Genomic DNA, 19759 nt, shown 5'->3' on the forward strand with positions numbered 1-19759 from the left:
TGTGCCACAGTTCTCCCTTTCCTATCAGATTCAGTGAAATAACCACACAGGCAGTAGGAGAGGCGAGCACAGAACGTGGTGTGCATGTTTAAATCGCAACTCTACCACTCAAAGTCATGAGTCCCTTTATTATCCTGAGCTGCAATGTGTGATCGCTAAAACAGGGTCCCACTATGAGGACTTAATGAAATGGTTGCAGGTGAAATCAGCTGACATATGATTGCTTCCTTCCTGCGCATGAGAACCCTCCCAAACTTCTAAACCATCCCAGCACCACCTTGCATGAACTTACATTTTCAGAGACTTTATACACTGCCAAGTTACTGGCAATAGCTAACATTTATTATTTCTACTATACTAAGGATTGTGCTTGGTGTTGTGTTTATGTTACCTTGTTGAATCCTCATCTGAGCTCTGTAAGGTACCCCCATGTTACAGTAAAGATACTGGGGCTCAGAGAATTGAAGTGATTTTCACAGGGTCACACATCTCGTAGGGGTTGGAAGAGGGATGCTGCGCTGGTGTTCTGAAGCACCATTATATACTTGCTCTTCTACTTGCAGACTGGACTGCAAAACACTGGTCCCCAAAGGCCCTAGAAAAGTCTTGGGTTTTCTAGTCTCTTCAGGTATGACTGAGAGTGATAGTGACTCAGGCAGTGTAAGGAAGTGGCAGAGGAGTCGTAAATATAGATATTCACCTATCAAAAAGAAGTAACACACACACACACACACACACACACACACACGGAAATGACACAGAGAGAACCCTAAAGGTTTTAGTGATGCAGAATTACAGTAGTTGTTTCCACCATTCTGGAGCCCTTTCAGATTAAAGCAAAAAGCCTGGGTCACTGAAAGAAACACTTTGTGACCAGCATTTACAGCCATCTTACTATTAAGAAGTACTTTTCAGGAAGCCGTCACCAAGACTGACGTGTTATACAGCTAGGTGTAATGCAAAGGTTTACGTTAGCTTTAGAATCCAGGCCCGTGTAAGTAGTCCCTAATGGGTCTTCACATCCTGCCAAAGATTGTTTTGCATCTTAACAAAGATAAAGAGCTTCATTTAAGTTTTGATTCAGTACTGAAGAAAAAGTTAATCATTTTCTTTACAACAACCTCTAAGATAAGCTATACGCCTGTATTTCTTCCATGTTACTCTTATTCATAATAATCTTCTGTAGGTAACACACTAAATTGAATATCTTGTTTGTTTCCTTTCCACAGAGCCCACGTGGCTTTCAACCAACCTCGGTATTCTGACCTGTATAGAATGTTCTGGCATCCATAGGGAAATGGGGGTTCATATTTCCCGCATTCAGTCTTTGGAACTAGACAAATTAGGAACTTCTGAACTCTTGGTAAGTCATGACCTGTACTTAAAAGGGAACTATAAGTTTGTTGTTAATATGTTTAGTATGTTACTTTGGGTTTTTTTGTTTCTGATAGGTGCAAGAAATTCTAATTTCTAAATTTTATAAATTTGCTTAAATATTTAAAATTTACCTTTTGTGATATACAATGGTTACTGTCAGCTCAGTGGACCTGCTCTTTTTGGATGGCCCTTCAAAGTGGCTTTTTTGTTTGAGAATTAGTTTTCATAGAATAGGATTCATTATAACAGTGATGAAAGTCATATATTCATATTACCTAGCAGCTTATGTTACTAAAAATGATGACTAAGTTTTTTTCTTTGTTTTAAAGTGCACTGTTAACTGTTGTCACAAAACCAGTTTCTCTTCCATCCAGAAATTCTTTATGTAGTGGTACTTAGCTTTCTAATAGCTTTGTAATACGAAAAAGGTATAAACACTTGCTTTTCTTAAGCATTGCCCTTCCCATCATGATTCATCCGAATCTGGAGCCCTCATGAAGTCCAAGCTAATTTGATTGCTTCAAAATACAAAAAACAAGGAACACAAGGCATCCTCAATAATGCCTTGTGATCATAAACCTGTTGTGCTCTTGAGAGAGTATTTGTACTAAAAGAGTAGAATTTTTAGGATAAAATAGAGATCTTCAGAGTCACCTTTGAGCAATACTACTAGTCTTGTCTGCAGAAAAGTCCCTCGAACTCATAGTGGTTACTTGTCTGCTCTTAGCCTTTTATCTCGGACATCCACTAAGCAGTGACGATGGGTTCTGTCTGGATGGCCCTCTTCATGTTGGAAGCCGGAAATAGTCATGCTGATTCTGAGCTCCCTGTTTCACTGCAGGATAGTGGAGGAAGGGCTCAGATCTGATACCTGAAATGCATTCTCCTTTAGCGCAGAAATGAACTCATTCTGTCTCCTTGATTTGTGTAACGAAACCATTTGACTCTGAGAAATAGGATCATCCAAACACTGAATGCTTACTGTGCAGTAAATCCATGGTTTTTCGTCTAATGACCTGGTTGCACAAATGTCTTTAAAAGTTCACTTTAATCTCAGAAGTATGAGACTGAAGCGAGGTATGCATGCCTCTAACCCCAGCCCTGGGAAGCTGATGTGCATCGTAATGAGGCCAGCCTCAGTTACACAGTGCATCCAAGTTCACAAGTAACCTGGGCTACACAGTGATGCCCTGTCTTTAAAAAGGAAAACAACAGGCCTGCTGATGCAGACCTATAAATATTGCCCATACACTGGGAGGCTCAGGCAAGAGAAAAACAAGTCCAAGCTCAGCCCGGGCAACTTAGTGACACTGTGTCACAGTATAAAAAAGGACTGGAAACGCAGTGCAATGCAGAGGCCCTGGGTTCAGCCCCCAGTACTGGGGGCGGGGGTTACAAGTAACCCAAAACCTTACAGGACAATCCTGGGTTCTCCTCTGTTGTTACTTGTAGCATCTTCATATCCTAAGTCTTAATGAACCCCACTTTCTTCACTACTATCTAGGAGTCCGTCTGGCCAGTATGAAAAGGAAATGTGCTAAGTTTGCTGCTGTTCACTGAGAGTTTAGCCTGGACTCTCAAATGGAACCTGTGTGGTGTCTCAGATCCTGGACTTTGGGGGGGGGCGGCAGACCCTGTTCTAATTTGCATTATCGCATATTTGTAGATGTCACAGGTTTTCTTGTCAATGACTTGGTCCCACTGGACTCTGAACATAGTTTGCTCCTTTCCATCACTTAACCAGACATGAGTGCCTGGCATGTAGAGGATGCTTAGTAAGTTCTTACTTATCAGATGGGTAGATGGTTTGTGTTCCGAGTCAAATGAAGGAAAATGGATATTTAAAAATTGCAAACGCAAATAATAGGAAACTAACGTGGTAAAGAGCTTACTATATTGTGTTTTGCTTGTGTTGCAGCTGGCCAAGAACGTAGGAAACAATAGTTTTAATGAAATTATGGAAGCAAATTTACCCAGCCCCTCACCCAAACCCACCCCTTCAAGTGATATGTAAGTATTTCTAATACCCTGAATTCTTCACCATTCTGTAACACTTTTTCTGTCCTGACAAAGCTTTTCTTAGTGGTTACAATATTTTTTCCAGTTATCAAGGAAAAGCAGAAAGACAAGTATTTTGACTGTATTTCTGGAATACACAGGTGGTTTTCACCACCACCCTTTCATGGAGGCAGCAGCTGAGTGCCTGCTCTGTGGAGTACAGATTTTCATGAGGGCAGTCGTATCTAAATCATGACCTGTTGTGATCGGAGACTTAAGAAGGACAAGAAAGGATTCTCATGATTGACAAAGATTCAAATGCTTAGCAACCCACGCAGCAAGTCTGGGAAGAAAAGACACATTCTACTATGTTGCCAGTAGGGCTACAAACTGGTACCTGATGGAAAACAAATCATCTGTGTTTACCAGAATGACAAATCTGCTTACCCGCTGACTCCTGAGAATTTATTCCTATTTTGTAACAGGAAAAGATCTGTAACAAAGTAAATGTCTACTTAACAGACATCTGAGTAACTTTTCTGTGGTACAGCCATGTAATAGAGCACTATGGAGATGTAGAAAGAGGGGCAGCATCTCATTTTTTATCTTAAAATGATCTGCAGTGTTACTGTTGGGAAAAAAAGGCGAGATGAAGAGCTCTGAACAAAATAAACTGGCTTTGGGGAAGGGAAGGTTGCTGGGGTGTAGGGAGAGTAAGTCCCCTGTTGTGATCTAGACAGCAGCGAAAGTCGGGAACTGCATTTTTGCTAAATGTATCAATAAATTCATTTTGAACTTTCCCTAATTACCACCTGAACTAAGAAATAAGGTAGACTCAAACAGCAGAAAATGCATTAGTATACTTCTTTCTTTGGACTTGTATTTGCTTAAATCACACAGGAAACTAATAAAAGTGTGTCCTCAGGTGTAGAGGAGTGGGCGTGAGATTTCCCAACAAGTACTGTTTGATAATCACTTTTATTTTTGAGCTATGTAAGTCTGTTACTCTGTTCAAAAACATTTCAACTGAATTTACAAGCAAAGTTTGAGGAGAGTGGTTCTGGCAAGACACTAGCTGCAGACCTCTGGAACTTAGCTCGCTGCACTGACAGGCTCCCTCCACCATCAGCCCTGCACCTCCCTCGGAGGGCTGACGTGTAACTCATTAATACAGCACTTGTTGAGCAACAAGTGGAAGGAATTTTTCAGCTGTACCCTTAACCCATGCATCAGTCTTTCTCTCTTCCTTCTGTTGTTGCTTTCTTGGAAAGTGGTAAGGCAAATACGATTACTAGCATTTTACAGATGAGAAAACTGTGGTACGGTGGAAACTTGACTTATCCAGGGTCACGCAGGTAACGAGACTTAAATCAAGCCTTTCAGTTCTCTATTTTTACTGAGCTACATTCTCAGCCCTTCTTATTTTATATCTTGAGACAGGATCGCACCAAGTAACCAAGTCCAGGTTGGACGAGGACTTGGCAGTCTTGCTATGGCCTCCCAGAGTGCTGTGATTACAGGCGTGGGCTTGCTACAGCCAGCAAACCATGTACCTCTTAAGCCTGATACTTCGTGTACAGCAGGGAGACCTAGAACCCAAAAACCTGTCACTCATGGGGCCATCTGGAAGTCCTCTAGCACATCAATTACGGGCATCCTGAATGGACTTGAGCTAAATGTGAAAGACACCGTGAGTGTAAGGTCTTGGTTGCTTGGCTGACTCAGCAAGTCACCTCACTCGGTTGAAAAATAAAGCTCAACCCTATGACTACCAGGGCAGAATGAATGAAGAATGCATCAGCATAGTTTCTAAAGTGTTGCCAGCTGTACAGTGTGAGAGACAATAGCAGTTAGCACAGGTGGAAAAGCTATTTCTTTGATCTCATTTAAAAATTTTATTAGAAGACCCAATGCCTTGACTCCCACTCATAATACTGCCCTCAAAGTGTATTTCTGAGCAAGAAATTTTACGTCCCTTGCATTAGAGCCCTCTGGGAAGAAAGGAAACATCTATTAGATGCTGTCTATTCTCCACTGAGTTGATTATTGATGTATGGAATGCTATTGATTTTTGTGTGTTAGTTTTATATTGTGCTATACCACTGAACTAGGTGTTTTTTGGTGGCTCTTCTGTGTAGAGAATCATGTGTTTTGCAAAAACCAATAATTTAACTTTTTCCTTTCCTCTACATATCCCTTTTAATTTTTTCTCTTGCCTGATTGCTCTGGCTAGTATTTCAAGGACTGAGTTGAACAGGAGTCATGATAGTGAAATCCTTATCTTGTTCTTGATTTTAGAAGGAAAACTTTCAGCTTTGCCACCATGTAATATGATGTTGACTGTCAGTTTGTCATAAATGACTTATCAGATTGAGATAAGGTTGAATGGATGTTGAATTTTTCAGAGGCTTTTTCTCTGTCAGTTGTGATGATTGTGTGATTTTTGTTTTGTGTGATATAGTACATTTTTCCCATCTCTATTATAATATCACCTAAAACCTCATTTGTTTGAAAGAAGCATATCTTAAATAAAATAATTTCTCAAAGAAACATACTTGTCAGAAAAATTTAAACCTTAACTCCTAGTAAAAAAAAATTTTTTTGGGGGGGGCGGCTTTTTGAGACAGGGTCTCGCTATACTGTTCAGGCAGGCCTTGAGCTCACTTTGTAGCCTAGGCTGGTCTTGAACTCGCAACCATCCTCCTGGTGGGATTACAGGCACACAGCATCACACTTGGTTTTTAGTAAAAATTCTTTGTCATTTTGTTTTATTCTATTTTAGGACTGTACGAAAAGAGTATATCACTGCAAAGTATGTAGACCATAGATTCTCAAGGAAAACCTGTTCCACTTCATCAGCTAAGTTGAATGAATTGCTTGAGGCCATCAAATCTAGGGATTTACTTGCACTAATCCAAGTCTATGCAGAAGGAGTAGAGCTAATGGAACCTCTGCTGGAATCTGGACAGGTGAGGCCTCACTAAAGCCATAGGATTAGAAGTAAGAAATCAGTTGAAATGATTACTTATGTTATCTTAATACAGTATAATGAGATTCATATACATTGATTGGTTGAGCCTGTGTAAACAAGAGAATTTGAGAAAGAGGGGACTCTTAGTTACTTGGAGAGCTGATGCTTTCGAGAGGCAAACAGGCACGTGATTACCACATTTAGACTTTCCTTTCCGCCTTAGGAACTTGGGGAGACAGCCCTTCATCTTGCCGTCCGAACTGGAGATCAGACATCTCTCCACTTGGTTGACTTCCTTGTACAAAACTGGTACGGTTTTGGTTTTCTCTGTTGAATTAATCGAACTTAATTTTGAAGTTAGCACAAAGCAGTGCTATGATTAGCCTAGATCAAGACTCAGCAAGCTTCTTCCGTAACAAGTCCGATGATGATAATACTTTTAAGCCTTGCAGACGCTGACATCTCTGGTGCATCTATTCACCTCCATCACTGTGGTGTGAAAGCAGCCACATGTCATATGAATGAACACGATGTGTTCCAATAAAATTGTATTTCCACAAAGCAGGGCGGACTAGCTACGCTGACAGGCTGCAGTTTGCCACTGCCTGGCCTCAATAGGTGTGAAATCCGTCTCTGCCCAAAAACCCGCTGCGCTAAGGAAGGTTAAGGTTAGGATTGATCACCACTGGTCAGCCAATTTGTAAAATTTTCATTGTTCCTAAGTTCGGCTGGATCAGCAACTAATTCATGTTAGGGACATACTGATGGGAATATAATACTGAATGTGGGAAAGATTTGTGCTTGCTGAATTCTTCGTTGGGTTACTCTGTAAGCAGCAGGCTATGAAGAGGAGCTGGAGCTGTCCACAGAAGAGTGATAAAGTAGAGAGGGGATCTGAATCCACACAGTGAGTGGTGCCTGGACACAAGCCAGATTGTCTAGGATGCAGGCCTTTTCCTTAGGGATGATCTTCCCCTCCATTATCCCTGTATCAGTGTACCTCTCTGTGCCTTGGTTTCACTTGTGAAATTACTACATGGAAATTCCCAGGAATAATTAGTAATTTTTAAATAATTTCATCACAGTATGCTGTTAAAATTATTGTTTTATTATTGTTGTTACTCCATTTTAGTGCCCAATTTATAAATTAAACTTTATCCTTTAATATAGGAAAAATTGTATAAGATCTAGTACTGTTTGTGGTTTCAAACATCTGCAGAAGGTGGTTAGAACATATACCTTGTGAATGAGGCAGGACCTGTTGTGTGTATAGTTTTGATTTGTTAACTCGTTTTTCTGATCATTTTTTTCAGTGGGAACCTGGATAAGCAGACCTCAATGGGAAACACAGTTCTGCACTACTGTAGCATGTACGGCAAGCCTGAGTGTCTAAAGCTGCTTCTCAGGAGCAAGCCCACTGTGGACATCGGTGAGCCCATCACTGAGGTCTCTCAAAACCATCTCGGAACATTTCTTGAGTCAAACTCATAGCTGCACGTTACATTTGATTATTGGTCTCTGTCTTTGTAAGATCTAGCCTAGATTAACAATAGAAATGTATTTGCCCTCTATTTTAGTGAACCAAGCTGGAGAAACTGCCTTGGACATAGCAAAGAGACTAAAAGCTACCCAGTGCGAAGACCTGGTAAGCAAAATCGGAAGGGGAGGTTTGTTAGGTTGCCTTAAAAATGTCATTTTGAGAAGCTGGAACTGGAAATAAAAGAAGCAGACTCATGTTTTTAAACATTTCCTAAAGAAATGTACTCAACACCAAGCTGTATTTGAAGAATGGTAAAACAGCAAGTCTGCCATCCACATTCCTTTTAAGCCTAGTTAAGACCTGGGTGCTGAAAGGCACCTGAGAGGTGGTGGTGTGGCCCTGTGGGATTATGGACTGAGGTCATGTTTTCAATTTGCCAGACCATTAGGCTTGCTCTGCAGCTAACAGGAAAGAATTGAGAAGTCACTTCTAAAAATTAGGAAAGTGAAGCTCAGAGTGTAATAGTTTTCAAAATGTTAGAATAGAAAAGGATGTTTAACATTTTGAAAACTATTATTCTTTATTCTTTCATGTACTTTCACCATTTTTTACTTCACTGGCTCTTTGTTAATAATCTGAACCTTCACATTAGCATGATTCTCCTAAACATAGTATCTCAGTCTGTTGATAAGAGTACCACCCCATGGTGAATTGTAAAGGAAAAGTGTTTACTTTGGCTCACACGTCTGGTTCGAGGTTTCCTTACTGGCATGGGGCTCGTGCCATGAGAGACAGGGAGCGCGCCTGTGTGCTCTGGCCTCTTTCCCGCTTCTCTGCAGCCCCCAGTATCCAGTGGTGGAGGCTCCACCCATGACCTTGTCTATCCATGACCTTCTCACTTCCCAAGGCATCCCCTCTAAGCACCATAATCAGATTAAGGTCCCACTCACTTAATCCTTCACAGTGGGTATCAAATTTTAACTTGACTTTCAGAGGGGACAAACTCCTATGAAACCATAGCACATGGGAAAGGAAGAAACAGCAGGGAGAAAGTTACGTTCCCTCAAGTGTCTCTGAGTGCCAGATTCCAGGACTGGCAGTTACATTTCTCTTCTTAAAGGAATCCTCTGAGAGCCAGGCATGGCAGCACACACTTGTCAACACAGCACTCAAGAGGCTGGAGCAGGAGGAGCGTGAGTTTGAGGCCAGCCTGAACTCCATCAGGAGTACAAAACCAGCCTGGACTGACTAGGGAGATCCTATCTCAAAACATAAGAACCCTTTGAGACAAGTTTTTCCTGTCTGCATTTTATAGATAAGAAAAGGACTAGGACAGTGGTGGTGAACCTATGGGGTACATGCCAGTGTTTTTATCACTGAAAGCTCTGGAAGATTTATCATCATAGCTAGGCCCTGCCTCTGAAGATCCTACCTCTGAAACATGACAGACTCTGAATTTGTTTTCCAGTCAGGAATTTGCCGGTCTGAGACTCTTTTTGGCTTTGATGTTTTGGAGTGTGGATTGGGTTTGCTTGTTTTTTGAAACAGAGTCTCTGGTGTGTAGTCCATGCTGGCCTTGAATTCACCGTAGCACAGGTTAATGTCAAACTCACAGTGATCTCCTGCCTCAGCCTCCCAAATGCTAGAATTACAGACAGGCACCACCGTGCTCAGCCTGAGACTCATCTTAGTGTCAAGAAAGCTTTTTATTTTAAAGAAAGGTGAAGGTATCAAAGTAAGAAAGACCGTGCCTGCAATGCTTTGCAGTCCCTTGGACCTGTTGTCTAGCAGTCTAGCTTGTCTTACCAGAGCTGCCTCCATAGTGCAGCTGCTAGTGATTGGTTTGAACCAGGTAAATGTAAAGTGAGTTTGCTCAACGTTTATATAATACTGAGCTGTTTAAAATGTTATGCACTTGCTGTAACTTCTAGCTTTCCCAAGCCAAAGCTGGCAAGTTCAACCCACACGTCCACGTTGAATATGAGTGGAACCTTCGACAGGAGGAAATGGATGAAAGTGATGATGATCTAGATGACAAAGTAAGTGCAAAGGGTGCCCCGAGTTCCCCTACCCACTGCCAGGCTCTGCACTGTGTTGGGCACCATTTCCCATGAGGTGGATCAATCTTAGTCCTGATGTACCAGGACCCTTTTTTGATGCTTAACGCCAGTCACTATTGGACCGCTCTTAACAGCTATATTAGTCAGTATTCTCCAAAGATACAAAGCAAATAATGTAGAAAGAGATGGGAAGATGTATTTTAAGGCATTGGCCCACCCTACTGTGAGCAGTGCAAGTCCCAGCAAGAGACAATGCAGAATTGATGCTAAAGGCAGTCGGGAAGCAGAACCCTTTGCTCTTCTCCCTTGAGCCTCCAGCTCACTGGATAAGCCCACTCACATGGAGAGCACTACAGAACTAGTTACATTGTAGTGCTTAGTCACATTGTAGGGGGTGTGTTGGTCCAGGGTTCTAGTAGACCACTTGTCTAGCACATGCAAGGCCCTCCCCGCACCCCCACCCCACTGCCAAAACAACTGTTGCACATTCGCCTTTGGTATTTGACCAAACACTGGGACACCATAACCTGCTCTGCTGGCATATAAATTAACTTGCAAAGTAGCAATTAATAAACACTAAAGAGTGTTTTTATGGAGTATTTGAATATGGACAAGGCTGTGTTAAGCACCTATGTTATTTCAGTCCATGTTTACTATGTGTGCATAAAGGATTTTGATATTGTCTCCATTTTATAGAAGAGAAAATTTAAAGGATTTAGTAAACTGTAAATTCACACAGCTAGTAAAGACAGTCTCATAGGTTAAACCTACTTTTCTGGCACTCTTTCAGAGGGAATTCTTAACTTCCTCTGAGAGTTCATTCATGTGTTTATCATCAGGTGTGTACTAGACATTCCCTTGAATGCCATGCAGATATATGGGATGTTCAAAAAGGTTCTCAAGCCCTTCACCTCTTCACGGGAAGATGAATTATAGAACAGTATGCTAACAATGATACTGAGCCTGAGGAAACTCCTGAGAAGTATTCAGCGGGCCGAGCAGCTCCTGAACCTTGGCAAGCAGTGCAGTTAAGATGAAGGGAGTGGCCCTGGAGCTCCTCGGAGTGTAGATGAGCATTTGCAAAGGCAGAGCTGGATAGAAAGGAGTCATTTTTCCCAGGGGACACAGCAGGAGCCAAGCAGGGAGTCAGGATAGAGTCTGGATGTCCGAAGAGTACCCTCCGTGCAGCACATCCTCCTGATGGTGCCCTGCTGAGGCAGACAGGCCAGATCAGGAAAGGCTCTGTGAGGCAAGCCTGGCCTTTTGTCTTTCATCCAAACAAGCAGCCAGAAACCAACTCAGGCTTAGTATCAGAAGAGCAAGGTTTCTGACTCTAGCCAGGGAGGCAGGGCAGCAGTGGGAAGAGTGAACACCCACCAGCAGTGGGTCAGGGCTGTTTCCAAAGTGTCCATGCAGTGCCTGGGGTTTCAGTTGACTTGAGATCTTTTGACTTGGGCAGCTGAGTGAATATTACTTCTGTCACTGCATATGGAACACCAGACACTACACAGGCAGCTGCAAATGCTTGGGAATTGAAAGGGTCTGGTGGGACTCACAGATCTGTGAGTCGTCAGCATCTAGGTGGCCCCTCAAAGCCATGGTACGTACAAGTAAGCTGCCTTTCCAGAAGGGTGTAAATTGTCAAGAGTGATGAAGACTGGGAACTTCACTGTTGAAGGATTGACAGAGAAAGGAACTTCATGTCGCATATTACTGATAGATGGGAATGCTGCCGGGATGTTGTTGAGCAGTGTCGTACATGGGAAAGATATCTGTTAGTGAAAGGGTAAATCTGACTGTAGCCTTACACTGCACTTCTCTGAGTGCACCAAAGATCCCTAGCCAGTACTGACTAGTTGATTGATGGGATGTGGAAGCAGCAGAATGATGTCTTTCCTTGCATTATGTCATCGACATGGTGCTTGCGATGGCTGACCTTGGGCAGCGCAGAGAGCTGCGGGGATCTAGCTGACCACCTGAAGCTATTCTACAGAGGTCCTTTGTACACCTCAGGGTTGGTCCCCAGTTACCATCTCACCCACTGTTGTTTCATCTGCCAGCCAAGCCCAGTCAAGAAAGAGCGCTCACCCAGACCTCAGAGCTTCTGCCACTCCTCCAGCGTCTCTCCCCAGGACAAGCTGGCACTGCCGGGATTCAGCACTCCGCGGGACAAGCAGCGGCTCTCCTATGGAGCCTTCACCAACCAGATGTTTGTCTCCACAAGCACAGACTCGCCCACGTCACCAACTGCAGAGGCACCCCCTCTGCCTCCTAGGAATGCTGGGAAAGGTATGGGCTTGGGAAGGGCTTTGCCCACCCCATCTTCAGAGCTAATAGCCCACCCAGCTTTGGGCTGAGAGCCGCAGGTATGTTTGAATGGCAGAGTGTAGACTGTATTGTTACGCACAGTATGGAATAGGGGCCTTGTTGCTTCCAGGATGCCCGCAGCGAGACAGGCAGTGTTGCTGGGCACACCTCACACATTAGCTGGTGCTAGCCTCACCGTAGTCCATGCACTTTTATGTCCATTTTACAAAAGAGGGAGCTAAGGCTCAAAGAAGTGGAAAAATTTTCCCAAGATCACACAGCTATTAAATGGTAGAAGAGAGCTACAGTCTTCAGATCTACATGGCTTCAAAATCTGTACTGTTTGTAACTTAGGCCCTCGTCCTGTATGCTATCTGGACAGTTAGTATGTTCTTACCTGAATAGGGACAAGATAAGGCCCACCCAGGGGGTCGTTGGAGAGAGTCCCTGAGCTACAACTTCAAGTGTGGCCTTTGCCAGTAAATCAAAATGCAGGGTCCTCCCTGTGCGCACAGTCCCAGCTAGCACAGGTCTCGAGGGCCTCTCGGTGTACAATGCCATGCCTATTTGAATTACACTGGGGCTATTTTCTGAGGAATGTGAGCTTTATTCAAAGCAGTGTTTTTTCAGAGCTTATTCTTCATTGAAATCATGTTATAAATGGAGCTGTGTTCTTACACCCCAAATGGCCTCATGCATCATAAAATAATGGGAGAAAGTTAAACTAAGGCTTTGGCCTGAGCAGTTCACATCAGAGTTACCAGTGGCCCTGACAGTAACAACACAGGTCGCTGAGGATGTACCCTACCACTGTTTCTCACCAGTCTGTGCATCACATTAGAACCTACTTTTTAAAGTCATGAACACATCACACAGCGAGTCTAGAATGTTAAGTGCTATGCTGTTGTTTACCCCAGGAAGTCATAGTCTCCCTCAGTAGAAGCAGGGGTGCTCTTTGTGCACCCTGAGGAGGACTGTGGAAAGCCCTTGGGCCAGATAAAGTCAGGGAAGAGGGGACTCAAAGATTTCATTTCTCCTTATCGTGGTGACTGATGTGATACAATGACCTGTCTAGACAAAATACCTCTCTGTGTTCGGAGAGCTTCCAGGTCATCAAGACTCTGCTGCATGGGCTACAGGAGAAATTGGCCTCAGTCCTGGGGACTAACACACACTTCCTTACACCCCCTTCTGTAATTTTATCTCAGGGCACACAGAAACCCATAAGATGCACTTTTGGGCTGGGTGCCAAGCATATCTCTGCTGCCTTGAATAAATTCTAACTAGCTCTTTACCAAAGACCCAGAAAACAAAGACTAAATTTATTTAGTGATTCAGCTGCAGAAACAGAGCTAAAGACTTGGCCATAGCAACTGTGATCAACTAAGGACGGACTGTTTATCCTTCCCCTTGGGAAGAAAGCCCAAATTGAAAAAAGAAATCCCTTCCTACTACGCTCAGCCATGATAGCAGGGCATCAGATTCGGAGATTTTTTCTGTCTGCTGGTAAGACGTGAGGGTGCAGCCTTCTCAGGGCTCCTGTAAGGGACATGGCACCTGACTCAAGTGTCACTGCATTTAGAAAACTGGTCATGTTCAGAGTGGAGCCACTGGAAAGCATGGCTGAAGGTCAGCTGATACTCAGGCAGAGACAGTTGTGCTCTGTGGTCCCTGTGTTTATTCCTTTGTTGTGCACATGGAACCATTTGCCTGAGAATTATTTCTCAGTGGCTGGAAAGCCAAGCTGTGGTCTCTTTGCAGCAGGAGTCATATACACAACTGTGAATTTAGGGTCTGAAAGATGCTGTTTCCTGTGAGGCATAAACAGATGCTTGTGACAGAGTCCCCACAAATAAGAGGCGTACAGAAGGGTACTAGCAAGGATTCTTCTAATCCAGATTAGGAATATGTCCAAGAAACTCAGCAGCTGCATCAGCATTCAGGACATTTTACCACAAAGCAAAGCCCCCTATGGCTGAGCAAAGCTCCAGTCTCAGAACTCTGCAGTTGAGAATTCCATGTTCTCCCTGCTTAGCCTCGGTAGGAATGCTGTGCTGCTGACCCTCTGCAGAGTGAGGGCCACAGAGAGTGAGCAATGTGAGGCTAGATGTGCTTCAGGCTTGTCGAGATGTATTTGTCTTTAATTGATAAGTTAAAATAGCATCATAGAACTTAGATTTTTTTTAGCACTAAATAGAATGCTGAAAGATGAACACAGTCTGCACCCTATGATGCAGATAAGGAAACTGAGGCCTGGCAGGGTTAAGGAATTTACTTCAGGTCACATGGTGCTGGAGCCGTATAGAAAATTAACATGGGCCTCACAGCCTGTCACACCAGCTCTTGTGGTTCCTTCTTTCCTGTAAGGAAGAAGGTACAGCTTTCTCTGACCTGCCTTGTGGGGCTTAAGAGAGCCTGGATGTGGGGGAACCCCTGCACTATCTAAGGGACTCCAGTGATTGTCGGTACTTCTAGAGCATGGAAGCCGGTGAGGGATACAATATCACACTGTAGTACTCATCCCATAAAACGGGCACTTACAGACACACATTGCTTGTTTTTGTGTGGTTGATTTGTTTGATTTAACTGTGCTTTTAAATAATTTAAAGCTGTAAAATAGTGACTCTCTTCTATTGTTCAACATCATACTTTTTGTGTAACAATGACAAAAACTTGCACCTGATATGACCACTGTCTCAGGAAATCGTTGCGGAGGTTGAATGAGGAGTGCAGGAAACATTCAGCTCAGCCCCTGGCACTGAGTACCCGGCCAGGGATGCCACTGCAGGCTTCAGTGCCTCTGCACATCTCATCTTGACAAAGGGAGTCCTTCAGTGGGTGGGCACTGCAGTGATGTCACCCAGGCCTGCTGAATTAAGAGGAGTCCCAAATAGTGAGGCTTGGCAATGCATAGACCCCTTAACTCAAAGGATCTGTTAAGTAAATGAATGATAAATTTGATTCAAAAGAAGTAATTTACCTTAAAGACTAACTTTCACCAAATGTGAAGGTGCATGCCTTCCCAGCAATTGGGAGGCTGAATAATCCCAGCAATTGGGAGGCTGAAGCAGGAGGATTGCCATGAGTTTGAGGCCAGCCTGGGCTACATAAGGGAATTAAGACAAGCCTGCATTACAGAGCAACACCCTGTCTCAAAAAAAGGGAGGGGGGGGCTTGGGATTTGGCTCAGTGGCATAAGCACCTGCTTGGCAAGCTCAAGATCGTGAGTTCAATCCCAGGTACCAAAAAAATAAAAAGAAAGGGGGACACACTCCAAAAAAATAAAAAGGAAGGGGGACACACTCCAAAAAGGAGTGGCACACTCCTATAATCTCAATACTTGGAAAGCTGAGGCAGGAGAATTATTTGCAAGTTTGAGACCAGCCTGGGCCACAAAGTGAGCCCAAAGCCAGCCTGAACAGCATAGCAAGACTCTGTCTCAAATAAACAAAAAAAAGGGCCAAGGATTTAGCTCAGTAGCATAAGTACCAGTCTGGCAAGCGTAAGGTCAAAAATTCAATCTCCAGTACCAAAAACGACAAAACCAAGGTGAAGAGGAGTACCTAACTTTGCAAACTTTTAGGTCCTGGACCAACTGGCATGTTCATTGTAGTTCATGACATGAGACCCTAAAATCAGGCCTGTGCAACCCTTTGCACAACATACAAATACTTGTGAGCATTAACCCTGTGTTTAATACACATCTGCTGTAGTACAGAGACCTGCCTCAGATAGGCGTTAGCCTTAGTTTGGTAAACCTGGATGGCCTGCACGAAAACAGGACAGTGCCCCGCACATGGAGGGCCCCGGTCTACGCTGTTGATAAAGACTCGCTGCCGTGGAGTGTCAGCCTGATGTAGCCCTAGCTATGGGTTAGGTGAAGAGCCTGCCCTCATTCGTCAGAGGATGTAGTGTGAGAGAGATAGTGTGTAAGAGCTCATCTCTGTCGGGACACATGTCAGCTACCCGAGCAGTTGTGAAGTCCTAGCCGCCTTCCAACTTCTTTTCTCTCCAAGAGCCACCTTTCCCTCACCTCACAAAGACACAGTGCTTCCTTCTCCCACAAGCACCAGTTCTGCACTCACACCTGCTCCTCCTGACAGCTGGAGGCTGTCGCAGGGTGTTGGCCTGAGAAGTCGACACTGGGGATCTACTTTGTTGGTTCCCTGCTTAGAGCACTTGGAATGAAGTTTATGGAGTAGTGAACACAGAGCAAAGCATTCATCAGCTGGGGTTTGCTAATCCCACTGCATGCTTCAGGCCAACGAATATCCCAGGAGTGGGAACAGAGATAGAGAAGTGCTCCTGCTGTCAGGGAGCCAGCGCCGGCGAGGAAATAGTGAAACAGCCCCAGGACTGTTCAGCGGTGCTGCTGGAGGAGCAGAGAGAGGCGCGGCTCCCAGTTCTGCAGAGAGGGCCAAGGCAGTCTTCGTTGTCACCTCTGGTATTAGCACTCTTTGAGGGCAGGCTGGTAAGGAGCCGTCTCCGAATGTGGAGAATACGGGCTGTTCAGGGTCAATGTTTGTTGAATGCATAAACACCGACAGAAAAAATCATGAGAGTGTGTCCTAGAAAGAGGTGGTCAGAGTAGGAAGGGGCATGCATAAAAGTACACCTGGTGTCCTGGGGGTGCGCAGTTGGTGTGCTAACACCTCTGTGTGAAATGTTTGTCAGTGTTGTGCCCAAACACAACTGTGTAAGCATTTGATAGAGCCTTTCTGAGCATCCCCTGGGGCCTGTAGCAGGAGTTGCAGAGGCTAGGAGTGAATGGAGAAGGGGAACATGTCCCAGCTTATTGCAGTGACCTGCCATTAGGAAAGCGTGCTACTGGGTGATTCACACTTGGGAGATATTTTCCTATCTGCACTTATTACTCATATATTGATGATTTTACAGTTTCCAGGTGTTTTTAATCTCAGGCAAAGACAACAGTCTGACTGCTTTGAGTCCATAGCTTGCGAACTGTTGTCTGTGCTTCATACTAGATTTGTGTTTGGGGTTTTCTGGTTCATTTTGGCCTTCTTCAGTTCCTCCCAATCCTTTTTAATATAACACAAGACTCACAAATGTTGACTGAGAGCATTGTCTGTAGTTTTTGTCCTGAACTCTGGCCACTGAGGGTCTCTGAGTAACTTGTGGAAAGGGAAACAGAGGAAATCCTGGTTGCACTTCTGTGTTTAGGAATGTAGGAGTAACTGTTAAGGAACCGGCCCTAAACCCCTGAATCCAATACTTTTCTCTCAATTATCTGTGTTAACAGAAAGAGATCAAAGGACAGATGAACAGCCAGTGTTGTTTTCAGAGTGAGCAGACAGAGCAGCGTCCTGCGTGGGCAGCAGCCTGCTGCACTGGTATCCTGGCCAGCTCTGCTGCTGACTTAGCCGCTGCACCTCTCTGGGCCTGTTTCCCCTGTGAACATGGAGATAGCAGCTCCATCCTTCTACAGAGTCTTGTATTTTTATCTACTTTTGAAATATTTAATATAAACTTTCTCCTTCAAGCTCTATGCTGTAAAAATCATGGTCAGTTAGACAGGAATCAATTTGCACAGTGTGTTAACTCCCATTAATGATAGTGTATTCCGCAAAATTCCTGAGTATGGACTTCAGGTGTTTTCACCACAAATAAATCAGTGTGAGGCCGTGCATGTTAGTTAGCTCAATTTAGTCATTCCACAATATACACATATTTCAGAGCGTGTCACTTGCAGTAAACTTATGAATTTTAAGTAAAGCATTACAACATGATGACAAAATGCTCATTCATGTTGTCCATTCCTTCCATAGATAAAACTTGTCCCTCTAAATGTCATGTTAGAATATGTAAGTTATACTTCTACAGACAAGATTTTAAAAGCTATCAGGTTAATTTTTCAAGGCGTCTTGTAGTTGCTGGCTTTTTCTTAGAAATTTCAAAGATGTACTTTTTTTGGGCTCCCCGATGGAAGGACCTCTGTGTTATTGTCCGTACTGAAAACCAGATACACAGATCAACTGGGAAAGCACCCTACGGACCTCCACTGAGAGCTATCTCTGTAGACACTCGTCGAGTGTTGGGGGTGTGCGGGTGATGGCACTGGAAGAGGGAAAAAGTTCAGATCTTTTCTCTGTGGAGGCGCATAGTCTGGGAGGGGAGAGAAGCAGCAGTTACAAAACGAAGGTATTCAGTACCTTTTAAGTTTGTGGAGATTCAGCGGTAGAAGCAATCTCTCCAGGGAAAGGGTGGATGAGGGAAGCATTTGGGTGTGTTCCCATCTGAGCTGACCACTGAAAGATGAGGGTGAACTCGGTCCTGTCTGAGTTTTCTCACCAGAGAGAAGGCAATGCCCTACAGAGGAGGAGAAGCAGGCTGTTACCAAGGCCGAGTGCGCAGCCATAGGAGAGCAAGGCTCAGCCTAAAGCAGCCTCTCACCTCTGAGGAGCCAGAAGTATTGATGGATGGGGTGAAAGCCTCACCAGACCCAGATCCTCAGTCTGTCCCTTCTGTCTGTGTGACTTGATCATGCCAACCTCTCTATTTTCTTGGCTACAATGTTAGAACAGGACTGGAGCCATGTACCTCACAGGATTGTTAGTGAAAATCAAAAGAAATAGCATACAAACACATTTTGAAAACTACAAAGGTTATACATATTCAAGGCTATCATAGTCACCTTATTTTTGCTAACATAAAATAGTTTCTGAAACTGCAGTAATTGATACCATGACTAGGTATTGATTTAGGAGGCAAAATAAATCATGTGGCTATAACCATTTAATACTAATACAGACTTCATTTGACTGATATTAGTGATATTTACTGACTAGATGATCTTTGAGAGTTAATGATTTAAGTCAGTGTTGATACTGACTGGTGATTGATGTTAGGAAATACTTTTTACTCAAAGAGGCTAGCAGTAATTAACCTTTTCTGTGTTTTGTTTTGTTTTTGGTTTGGTTATAGGTTTTTTTTTTTCTTTTTGGTTGTTCATTTGTTTTTTGTTTGAGACAGGGTCTTGCTGTGTAGTTCAGGCTAGCTTTAAACTCACTGTGTAGCCCAAGCTGGCCTTGAACTTGCAGTGATCCTCCAGCCTCAGCCGTCCAAGAGTTGGGTTTACGAGTGTGTGCACCAATATCCACCATGCTTTTCTTTTAATGCACAAAGTATATAAAGATCTTTTGGAACCTTCCTGGATCACCAGCTATCTACTCTCCTGTGTTAAACGTTTGACGTAGCGGTGTTCTTAGTTTCCTTTTTTATTTTTCTAAATGTTTGCAGAAGCAGTTGTTCATGGACATGGGTAAACTGTACAGCTGGTAATCTTCCATAAGGAAATATTTGTCCAAGTGCCCACCATGTATTGCCTGACACATTCCAGCCACTTTGTTCTCACTTTATGAAAACTCAGTCAACGTTACTCCCAAAGGGCTTTTAAAGTCCACTGCATTCACTGTCATTCAGGCTTCCAATATAATTGGTGGTTTGTGATTTCCAGAACTTTTCAGAAGCCGAGGAAACATGAGGTTTTACGTTTCTCCCCTTCTCCCCCACCAGGTAACTTTAGGTCTTTTATTGCTTAGAAACATA

General features: G+C 43.6%; 1 protein-coding gene across 5 annotated transcripts in view; it reads left to right on the forward strand.

Moving 5' to 3' along the window:
- The window catches only part of Asap1 (ArfGAP with SH3 domain, ankyrin repeat and PH domain 1), a 356971-nt gene that overhangs the window by 314198 nt on the left and 23014 nt on the right, over nucleotides 1-19759 (forward strand). For all 5 annotated transcript variants that reach the window (XM_063231067.1, XM_063231069.1, XM_063231068.1 and 2 more), the window contains 8 exons: nucleotides 1230-1363; nucleotides 3296-3387; nucleotides 6158-6344; nucleotides 6570-6655; nucleotides 7660-7775; nucleotides 7924-7991; nucleotides 9758-9865; nucleotides 11947-12175. In XM_063231067.1, the coding sequence (XP_063087137.1) occupies nucleotides 1230-1363; nucleotides 3296-3387; nucleotides 6158-6344; nucleotides 6570-6655; nucleotides 7660-7775; nucleotides 7924-7991; nucleotides 9758-9865; nucleotides 11947-12175 (1020 nt within the window). The remainder of the gene's footprint in view (nucleotides 1-1229; nucleotides 1364-3295; nucleotides 3388-6157; nucleotides 6345-6569; nucleotides 6656-7659; nucleotides 7776-7923; nucleotides 7992-9757; nucleotides 9866-11946; nucleotides 12176-19759) is intronic.

This window comes from Cavia porcellus, unplaced genomic scaffold (assembly GCF_034190915.1).
Source record: "Cavia porcellus strain 051 isolate PalLab524CR breed Dunkin Hartley unplaced genomic scaffold, mCavPor4.1 scaffold_19, whole genome shotgun sequence".
NCBI classification, from domain to species: domain Eukaryota; kingdom Metazoa; phylum Chordata; class Mammalia; order Rodentia; family Caviidae; genus Cavia; species Cavia porcellus.